Raw genomic sequence first — 11,475 nt, forward strand, 5'->3', positions numbered from 1 at the left:
CATCAAAATTATATACCATGATAAAATTTGAAGGTGCACCTTACCTCTATAGCTACGGATGCATCTGTATGCTAACTGCACCCTTTCCATAAACTCTATCAAAGATATATCAAGTCAATATCTACTTCCATATTAAGTCAATATATGTTCAATGCATGCTCAATCCATAATTTGACCACATGTCACAATTTAAAGTTATCGAAACATAAGGTCACATGGACCACAAAATAAAAGTTTTCATAAAATAGAAAGTAGTAAGAGGTGGGGCATGCCACCCATGGGAGGCACATGTAGGCCCCGCCTTCTAGAAACATGGTGGGCCCATGTGCACATTGAGTCCCCATGATTATTTTTTTATATATTTAAAATTAATAAAATAATTTCTAGTGAATATTAAAACATTGTAAAATCAATATTTTTAATTTTATAAATCCAAAACATTATAAATAAAATATCCAATGGTTCATAAAAATTCAAATAATAATTCTAAAATATAAAACAAACACAATTAAATTAATTTGATGGAAAATGAATCCATATGATTTAGGAATTGTATCAACAATCACAGGGCACTCCACCTTCAACTGTGGACTACGGACCACACTTGCTTTATCAGACCGACCCAACATTTTTCATGACCCACAGTCCAAGTAAAGGCTTATTAGCGGGTCACCAAAGTTTGGCTGATGAACCAAGGAGTCGCAATCTCAGTCTGTGGATTTCAGGTCCTCCCCTAGAGACGAGTCAAGGTCACCTAGACCTGATGCGACCACAGCTCCTATGGTGCATAGGGGTATCTTTTGCACATGCATACGCTTCACCCTTAAAGGTGGATTTCTGGCTTTCCCGAACGATCTATCGGTATGCATGCCGTGTGATGACACATGGCCTGCGTCTCTGTAGGCCACCATCACACACAAAGGTTACACAGTCTCTCGGTTCACTCATGCGGGTATGTTCTCCGACCTCATCAAGGGCTAACTCATGAACCCTCCTCAGTTTGTTCTTCATGCCCAGGTAAATTGGTTTTTTCTAACCGACTGGCCTAGATCGTCATGCACAATTTAGTATTTGCAAACATCGTTTGTATGGTATGCTCCACAAGAGACCATACTCCCAATAAGTTCATGTTCCACTGTATTATTTCATTTTACAAGCACTCGTAAGGCCTGTAAAGGCCACATAAACTCAACAGGTGTGGGGTATAATAAGTTCGGTTAAGGTAATTTTCGACACTCTCTTTTTGTTTCTTGCCATATTTAATTATATTGTTTTTATATTCTCAAACGTAATAATTGTGTATATTTTATTTGTTTAAAGAAAATTAGTTTAATGACATCAAGGTTTTGAAGATCTTGGATTTGTTAGTTTTATTTTCTTTGAAGCAAGAGTTATTGTAACAAAACCACTTGTAAATAATCTTTACCAAAAGAAAAGAAAAAAAAAAGAAAAAAAGTGACAAGAACAAAAATAAAAACTATATCCCTTGACAACATCGTATTAGTCTTTCTTTCAAAACGGCATTGGAAGAGATAGAGAGAGGAGAGTAGTGTAACATTTATAAAGAGTGATCTTGTTGTATTAGAGATAGAGAGAACCAGTTGTATAGTCTAAAACTAGAGAGAGAGAGAGGGGAGGAGGTAATGAGAAGGATTAATTGCATTTTTTCTAATTAGGAGCTGGGTAAAGGGAGTTGAAGATTATTGTGTTTAACTTTGGGGAGCACTGGCATGCGTAAATCCAATGAAGGAGATTGGGTATCTTCCAAAGTTAACCAAGAATTATTACCTAGGTAGAGTGATGCATACATTAACATCTACATGCATGATCCAAGCTATATTTTACATTCATAGATCAAATATTTTAAGGCATACTGCCATTTCTGCTGCAACTATGTAAGTGTATGCACTGGAGAAAAATCTTGTGTGCTCAGATCTCTGCTAGCCTTTCTCTCTCTATTCCTGTTTCTCACTCTAAGTCTTCTTCTTCATCATACTATCTTGCTAAGGGTACAAGGAAACCTCAATCTGTTAGTTGAACTGTGGTTAGAGTGAAAAAAATGGTGGTTTTGGTGGTGCTTTCATGGCTGTTTTTCTGGGTTGTTATGGGGTGCTTAAGTTGTGTTGCTATGTTAAAATGGAATGAAGTGAGATATAGGAAGAAGGGGCTGCCTCCTGGTACTATGGGGTGGCCATTGTTTGGTGAAACTTCTGAGTTCCTTACACTTGGCGTTGATTTCTTGAAGAATCAAAAAGCAAGGTCAGTGCTTTCTTCTCAATGGATTCTCTTCTTCCTTCCTTTTCTTTCCTTTTTTTTTTTTTTTTTTTTTTTTTTGTAAGACTGAAAACTAGTCTCTTCGCATGAGTTGATATGAGCATGAAGCTGTGGTTTCACTTTATACTAATTTTTTCCAGGAAAAATTCTGTTTCTATGTTTGAATTAATATTTTAGGAAAAAGCTCGTGGTTTCTTTTTTAAAAAAATAAAAATTAAGGTGTAATGAATTTGAATGATGGATGGCTCAAGGATGGTGGTTTCTTCTTCAAAACAGGTTTCTGGGTTTAAATTAATATGAGATTATAAGGAATGGTGGCCTTTGTGATTGAAGTGGTTTTTGAGAGCAAAAAAATGGATTCCAATTTTTGACGTCTAAAAATTGGTTTTGTGTTATGTGTAAGATGACATCTTTTTGGTTTTTGGGATAACATTCAGCTTTGGTTTTTTTCAAAATTTTATTTTATTTGATTTAATTTATTTATTTTATTATTTATTTATTTTTTTGCGTAAACATATATGGGTTATTTTAAAGCTATCACACTATAGAGCAATTTATAATTGTCTCAACAAATTTTAGACACCCCTTTTAATTATAAAAGACCCTTACTAAAAAAAAAACTCTATATACAAAATAAGAGCATATAAGTGTCCATATTTTGTTGATTACAATTATAAATTAACCCTAACATAACCCAAAATATATTACTTATTTATTGAATTATTAACATTATTATTTTGGCTTAACAATTTCTATGTGATGTGGTTTTTGAGCAAGGATTGGGATGAGCTCCATTAATGTAATTTGAGTGAAGGAAATAAGTTTCAATTGTGAAGAAGAAAGATGAAAGGTCTTTTGCTCGTTTGGTGACAAATTGCTTTCTGTGATTTAAATTAAAGAGGTTTCTGTGGGTTGAGCTTCATTTGATAAGAAATATGACTTCAACTTTTTAGATATTCCCCTGCTTTTCATGCTCCTTTGGGCTTGAAAACAGAGAGAGAGAGCTTTTCAGGCTCCTTTTGGGTTTGGAAACAGAGAGAGAGACTCATCCTTATTTGCTCAAATGATCCCCTTTTTGCAGGTATGGCAGTTTGTTCAAGACTCACATATTGGGGTGCCCCACAATTGTATGCATGGACCCTGATCTCAACAAATTCATCTTCTTAAATGAAGGCAAAGGCTTTGTTGCTGGTTACCCTCAATCCATGTTTGATATATTAGGGGAATGGAACATTGCAGCTGTTCATGGCCCCCTCCACAAAGCCATGAGGGGGGTCATGTTTCAACTGACAAACAATAACATGATCAGAGACCATCTTCTCCTTGATATAGACCATTTCATGAGAACCCATCACTCCAATTGGGCCAACAGTGTCCTAGACATCCAAGAAATGACGAAAAAGGTTAGTTAGTGAGAGAGAGAGTGAAAACTTGAAAATAAGGCTTCATTATGGAGATCTGTTTTCTGATGCTCTGTTTCTTTTTGTGTGTAGATGGCTCTTTTGCTGGCATTGAAGCAAGTGTTAGGGATGCAGCCCGGTCAGATGACGAAAGTTTTGGAACCAGAGTTCCATAAGTTGATAGAAGGCATTATCTCTCTACCCATCAATCTTCCAGGAACCAATTATCACAAGGGTTTTCAGGTATTTTTGGTGCTCTTTGATTTGATTTGCTCTTTTCTTCTCTCTCTCTTTCTCTCTAACAAACACACACACACATCCAAGGTTTCTTTGGAGGACCCAATAAGAGTAACATAGATGTCATGAACACCCAGAATTGAATTATACAATTTTTCATGTTTCAGTTCTAGTCCACTTTGCAGTGCTTATGCTCTGTTTTTTAAATATTGCATTTTGTTTATTACTTGTTTTTAAATTTTGTTTTTTTGTGGACCCATAAGAGTAGCCTGGATTTGGATGTCATGAATCCAGCAAATTGGATTATACATTGCACAAGTTCCATTTCCTGTCCACTGCTTTCTCATCCTTTTTTTTCTTTTTCTTTTTTGAATTTGATTTATTTTTACCTTATATTTACAAAAATGAATATAGATGACTTGAAAAGAAATCTCAAAGTAATGTTGGTTATGACTAACCAGAATTGGTCTGCACAGTTGGATTGTTTTAATTGGTATGAATTCCTGTTCAATGAGAGAGAGAGAGAGAGATTATGAGGAAAACTTTTCTAAATGCACTCTTGCCAGGCTTATGAATTGATTTTATCATTGATGGTTGTTTGCAGGGGAGGCAGAGGATTTTGAGTTTTTTGAGAAAATTCGTAGAGGATAGAAGGGCTTTTAAAGAGACCCACACTGATATGCTAGATGCCCTTCTTAGAAATGAGGAGGATCCATCAAAGTTCCAAATAAGTGACGATCAAATATTTGATCTTCTGCTGGCCATTCTTTATGCTGGTTATGAGACTGTCTCTACAACTTCCATGATGGCTGTCAAATATCTCTATGATCATCCTAAAGCCCTTCAAAAACTCAGGGTAAGTAAATTTGTGCGCCCGCGCAAGGGCATGTGTGTGTTTGTGATAGAGAGAGCACTATCCCTTGAATTCCTGCCTAACACATGATTTGTCCCTTGAGTCCATTAGGAAGAACACTCTGCAATTAGAAATGCAAAGGGGCCAGATGATCCTATCACTTGGGACGATTACAAATCCATGGAGTTTACTCATGCCGTAAGCACTTGGGGATTTTTTTCTTAATTTCCAAATGAAGTCTTTCACTTTCTGCTTTCTCTCGGCAGTAAATTAATTGCTTGAATTTGATTATGGTGAGGTACTCTGTTATGTTGCAGGTCATCTATGAAACAATGAGACTATCCACAATTGTTAATGGGGTGTTCAGAAAGACCACCCAAGACATGGAGTTGAATGGTTCATTTATTTGTTTCCTTTTCCTTCACATGCTTTTTCTACATAAAAAAATGAAATACAAAGTATTTGTGAATATGAAGCTGAATGTTTGCTTATCTCTTTTATTGCAGGGTATCTGATTCCAAAAGGGTGGAAAATATATGTATACGTGAGAGAGATCAATTATGATCCACTTTTATATCCTGATCCATTCACCTTCAATCCATGGAGATGGCTGGTATAATTCTCTCTCTCTCTCTCTCTCTCTATATATATATATATATATATATATATATATATATATGGGTGCAGTTTGTATAGAGCCTAGGCTCTAAACAATCAAATTAGAGCCTAACTTCAAATAGTTTCAAGAAATGTGGTTTCAATATTGAAAATCTTTTTGATAGCCTTGAAGTATATTTTCATCGATATTTATAAAGTTTAAAGCTTAAAAAATAGTATAAATCAAAAGAAATATGAAAACTTCAAAATCTTGGGTCCAAAAATGAATTACAAAATACGCTACTTCCAATACCATTTTTTTCTCATGTTCATGCATCTTGATGTCGAGATGATGAATTTGAGGATATTTGGGCATCAAAACAACTTCTTCTAGTGAAATTTTTAATGTAGGCTCGAATTTGATTGTTTAGAGCGTCGGCTTTATATAAACTTCTTCCTATATATATATATATATATATATGGAAAACACTACGCAATGCATATAGGCGAAAATGAACAATGATTTTGCCTATGCTCATCAAAGTTCATTGCACGGTCACAGTTATCCGGTAGTGTTTCAGTTTTCATTTTTTTCTACAAATCGGAATGATCTGAAATTTTGAGCTTGTGTTCATAAAAAATAGGAGAATCGAATAAAAACTAAAACTAAAAATAATTTATAAAATATAAATTGATAAAAATAGCCCCATAAATTAACACACGCTCCAAATTTCAGATCATTCCAGTTTGTAGAAAAAAAATGAAAACTGAAACACTACCGGACAATTGTACCATTCCAGTTTGTAGAAAAAAATGAAACTGAAACACTACCAGACAATTGTGACCATTCGATGAAGTTTGGATGGTGATGAGGATAGAAAAATCATTATTTATTTTTGCCTATAGGCATTGGGAATAGTTTAGGAGTGTGTTCTTCAAAAATAGACGAATATACGAAAAATATAAAAAAGAAAACTTACATTGAATAAATTGACCAAAACACCTTAGAAAAGTTTCGGGGGGTATTTTGGTCAATATTTTTTTTACGAATTATTTTTTTATATTTTTATTTGGTGCGCCTTGATAAGAAGGACACACACCTAAATTTTCAAGTGATTTGGATTTGTATAAACAAAATTAAAATTCAAATACTATCAAGCAGCCGTGAGTGTCAGATCAGCCATAGAATGATCCAGATTCAATCTGGGCCATTTGCGTATGGGTGTATGGGCATACATCGTATGGACATATGGGTGTATGGTCGATTTAGGCTTTGTGAATTATATTTTTATATTTTTATTATATTATCTTATTTTTAAGGAATATATGTTCCAAATTTCAAATATTTGGTTTTGTAGAAAACAATTAAAATTAAAATACAAAATGTACTTGTGACTATTAGATCAGCCCAGATTCATTCTAGGCCATTAAGCGTATACTGTAGCTGTCAGCTAGTGGGATGAGCTCATATTCTCCCTATATATATATATATATATATATATATATATATATATATATATATATATATATATATATATATATATATATATATATATATATATATATATATATATATATATATATATATATGTTTCTATATTTTCCCTACAGCATAGAAGATCTATGCTTTTCCTACCATCAAGCCGTCCAATTTTGATCAAGTGAGCCATTCACCGTTTGATTTTAGATCCAGCATGTCAAAGTATTTTATTTTTAGTTTTTTTTATATAAATTGTATGAATATGAAATTTGGTATGTGCTATGTTTTTATTGGGGCACACGTATAAAAAATATTAAAAATAATTTTTCGATAAAATATAATAACTAAAATACCCCTTAAAAATTTCAGGGGTATTTTGATCAATTTATTTTATTGAAAATATTTTTTTAATATTTTTTGCTTGTGCGAGTTTAATAGAGGATTGAACGTCCAAAATTTGGTGTCAAAATAATTTATAGAAAAAAAAAAAAGTAAAAAAAAAATAGTATATAGACGTGACATTGTGATTGGGGCAATCTTAGCCCTCCATTCAGAATGGAGGGTTGGATAAGGAGAAATATATAAGTTTTATGCTGTAGGGGAAGAAGAGAAAACTTGCCCATATATATATAAGGAAAAGTTTATATAAGGCTGCAATCTTAAAACATATATATATATATATATATATATATATATATATATATATATATATATATATATATATATATATATATATATATATATAAGAGAGAGAGAGTGTTTGCTTTTAATAGAGACCGTTTGCTTTTAATAGAAAAATATACAAAAAGAATGTTTCCTTTTGATACAAGGAGGCCATAATCATTATTGTTCATCCCATTTCAGGCAAATAAGTGTGTCATTGACTATGCCAGAAGTTCATAAAAGAATTTTTCGAAATGTGGCGTTTAGAGCAAAAAAAATATCACGAACTCTAATTATCTAAAAAGATTGTAAGCATGAGGCTTTTGAGCTATTACTTATAATTGGTTTTTTATGTTTATTTCTTTATGCAGGAGGAAAATACAGATTCCCATCGTTATTTCCTCCTATTTGGAGGAGGAATAAGACAATGCCCGGGAAAAGAACTGGGCAAAGTGGAAATTGCTGTGTTTCTTCACTATTTTGTCACAAGATACGGGTTAAGACTCTTTATCTCCTCATGGGTTTGAATATCTGCTAAGTATTTATTTTCCCTGATTATTCTTGAATTCAATGTCAAAAATTTAATCTATATATCTTTGTCAAACTTTAACTTAATTATTTGTCAAATAGGAATATTTTGAAAATATATATGATGTGACTATTTACTTTTGGTACAAGAATATCATAATTATTGTCAACTATTGGAATGTAAAATCGGATGGGTCATGATTCGTCACTAATTGAGCACAAAGTACAAAACAAATTTTCTCGAAAGCTGTGATAAGTTTTAATATGTTAGATTTCGCATCCAATGATTAAGAAAAGTTGTGACCTTCCTATATAAAAAATAAATGGTCTCATAGCATATAATCCCGAATATTTTTAGGTATCCCACATGTTGATTTATTTTGTTATGGAATTAATTACTAATCCAATTATTCTTTTCAGGTGGGAGGAAATTGATGGGAATAAAATACTCAAGTTTCCAAGAGTTGAAGCTCCAAATGGGCTCATAATTAGAATCTGGGAGCGTTGATCCTCCTTTGTGTTACACATCCATTGGCATAATAACTATTTCTTTACCTTATTTTCTCCATCTTTTTTCAAATTTTTTTTGTTTTCATAAATATGCCATTTATAATAAAGCTAATGAAAGAAAATTAGCTCCACACTTTTGTTTCTTCATTTTCCATGTCATTTTCTTTAGCAAATGTTTCTGGAGTACTGATCAAGAGCCCCTATGGAAATTTCGGGTCAGGGCCTTCATTAAAATCAAGTTTTCATGTATATCAACAAATTAGTCCTTTGTTCTCGCTTATTGGAAAATGGTGTAAATTTGCATGTGTTTTACTAAATTGTATTGGGATTGTATACAATGAGACTATTTACCTTTGGTGTACGGAGGTCACAATTATTTAAAACTATCTGATATGAAATCTGATAGCTTCGGTGCGTCACAAAGTTCGAGAATTTTTTTTTGAATTTTGAGTTTGGTCAATGAAATAATGCATCTACCCAAATTCACAACCAATAGTCAAATTAATTGTGACTACCTTGTATCAAAGGTAAATGGTCTCATTATATATTTTCCAATTGTATTAGATATTTGAGTTGATATCAAAATAAAGTCTTCAGATATATGCAAGGATGCAATTTACATGCCACCAAGCCCATACATGTAGAAATGCGGGCTTGGCAATAAATATATTTTTTAAATATAATTTGATCCTAATTTTTAGAGAATATATGATCTTTAACAAAAAATCATGAATATGAAAAAAAAATTGAAATTAGAAATAATTATATTAAGAAAACATTTGGACCATTAATTACAATTGTTTTTAGATGGACCACCTATTTGCATCAATTTTTAAGATGGATGCTTTATACCTCCAGATCACATATTATAGAAATGCTATCCAACCCGTATGAAACAATTTTTCCATATCTAAATACCAACAATAGGTTCCATGTTGTCTCGACCTTCTATAATGAACAATGGCAGGTAAAGATGATTCCACTCAATTGTGTCATTGTCCGCTCAAGCATAGGGCATCTCTTCACTTGTTGAGGATAGATAGTTGAGATTATAGCGATCAAGACCAGGCCAAACTAGTGGTCCGACCGGTTGGATAGCCAATTGGTTCTTTGGCCGGTATTGTTTAAGGTAAAAGCCAGATTCAGTAAAAAAACCTCTCAAACCAATGTTTCACTCCCTTTGTAAAGTCCGACTAGCTCATTTAAACTAACTTGTCTAGCTAAATGAAGTTGGTCAAGTTTTTAATGCATCTACATTTTCAAATTAATACACCTATTTTTTTTCTTTTTTTCGAAAATCTGGTTCAATCGGTTAGACTAGTGGTTGTACCAGTTTTGAATTGACCAAACTCACCAATTTGTTGGTTGGCTGGTTCATGAAAACACAGTTTGAGCTGCCGCATTACTTTACACAAGATACTCTTCAACATAGTCCAAATTGGACCGGAATAGTGTTCCAACCAATTATACCCGTGCATTCCAAAGTAAAAAATGCGATTGATTAAAGACAGTCAAAACTAATATTTGACCAGTTTTGTCCTATGTAGCTGACTTTTTTTAACCCGTTACACTAGTCGAAAAATTTGGCCACCTTTTCGTAATGTATTTCACATTTTTAAACTATTATTTGAATTTTAGTTATATTTTGAGGATCATGTCTAAACATTAACTATTAGTCTACCTAGTTTTGACTAGACAAGACCCCTAATTATTTTCATGACGAGCGTGTTGCTCTTCAATGACTTAAAAGAGCATGTTGTACTCCTTGTGGACCACACCATACAATTACTACATATAGCAAAAACACAATTGTGGATGAATTTCTCAAACATAAAAATTTGGGATCCACCATAACATCACCAGATAAGTAGTTTAAAAGGAAAAATAAAATGAGGTCCTTAATGATTAGATTTGATTGTCCAAAAATAACCTTAGTTGAAAATTAAGGTGGTACGTTTATTAGGCATATATAAAATGTAGGCATATATAGAATAATTATAAAATTCATTTTATTAAAATGGAGGAAAACATTTACATAGAGCCAAGGCTCTAAACAATCTAATTAGAGCCCAACTCAAAAATTTCACGAGAAGAGGTTGTTTTGGTGTCCAAATATTTTCAAATTGATCACCTCGATATAAAGATACATGGACATGAGAAAAAAAATGCATTTCAAGTTATAGAAATAGTACATATGGTAATGCATTTTGGACCATCAACTTTAGAGATTTTCAAGTTTTTATAGATATGCTCAATCTACACTATTTTTTACGCTTTAAATTTTATAATTAAAGATGAAAATATATTTAGTATTGAAACTGCATTTCTTAATACTATTTGAAGGTGAGCTTTACTTTGATTGTTTCGAGCCTCGGCTCTATACAAACCGCACCTTAAAATTAATATTTAGGGTCATAGACGTCACATCCCAAAACTTGAAGTTCTGAATATATTCTTAAAAGGGCGTGATTTGCATAACATTGAGGCTCTAAACAACCAAAATAAAGTGCACTTTGAAATAGTGTCGAAATATATTGTTTGAGTATTGGAAAATTGTGATGGCCTGAAAATTTACTTTCACCTTTAAATATAAAATTTAAGGCTTAAAAAATAGTGTGCATCAAGTAGTTCTACGAACATTTGAAAATCTTAAAAATTGATGTTCCAAAAAATGCATTACAAGATGCTAAGACTTGAAATCTATTTTTTCTCATGTCCATACATCTTGAGGTCAATATCATCTATTTAAGGATTTTTGAACATCGAAACAACCTCTTCTAGTCAATTTTTGAGGTGCTTCTTAGAAAGAGGTGCTCATGGCTAAAGAATAATTTAAACTAAAAGAATCCAAGATTCAGTTCACCAAACAATGCCACATACAATGTGATGCCATATTGTTAACTCCTTGGTAAAAAGAGAAATTGGGCTTTCTA

At 32.6% G+C, this 11,475-nt stretch overlaps 1 protein-coding gene across 2 annotated transcripts; it reads left to right on the top strand.

Annotated features, from left to right (window-relative positions):
- Positions 1 to 1,548: 1,548 nt before the first annotated feature.
- Positions 1,549 to 8,675, top strand: LOC18446218 (cytochrome P450 85A1). Of its 2 annotated transcripts, none has more exons than XM_020674809.2 (9): positions 1,549 to 2,259; positions 3,356 to 3,677; positions 3,768 to 3,917; positions 4,516 to 4,767; positions 4,876 to 4,962; positions 5,082 to 5,160; positions 5,271 to 5,377; positions 7,876 to 8,000; positions 8,453 to 8,675. In XM_020674809.2, the coding sequence occupies exons 1-9, from the start codon at positions 2,060 to 2,062 to the stop codon at positions 8,538 to 8,540; spliced, it is 1,410 nt and encodes a 469-aa protein (XP_020530468.2). In that variant the 5' UTR covers positions 1,549 to 2,059; the 3' UTR covers positions 8,541 to 8,675. The 2 variants fall into 2 exon arrangements, with proteins under 2 accessions (XP_020530468.2, XP_088704748.1); XM_088848622.1 differs by lacking the exon at positions 1,549 to 2,259 and adding an exon at positions 3,024 to 3,124.
- Positions 8,676 to 11,475: the final 2,800 nt, after the last annotated feature.

Source organism: Amborella trichopoda, chromosome 10 (genome assembly GCF_054954075.1).
Source record: "Amborella trichopoda isolate Santa Cruz 75 chromosome 10, AtrichopodaSantaCruz75HAP2 v2.0, whole genome shotgun sequence".
NCBI classification, from domain to species: Eukaryota; Viridiplantae; Streptophyta; class Magnoliopsida; order Amborellales; family Amborellaceae; genus Amborella; species Amborella trichopoda.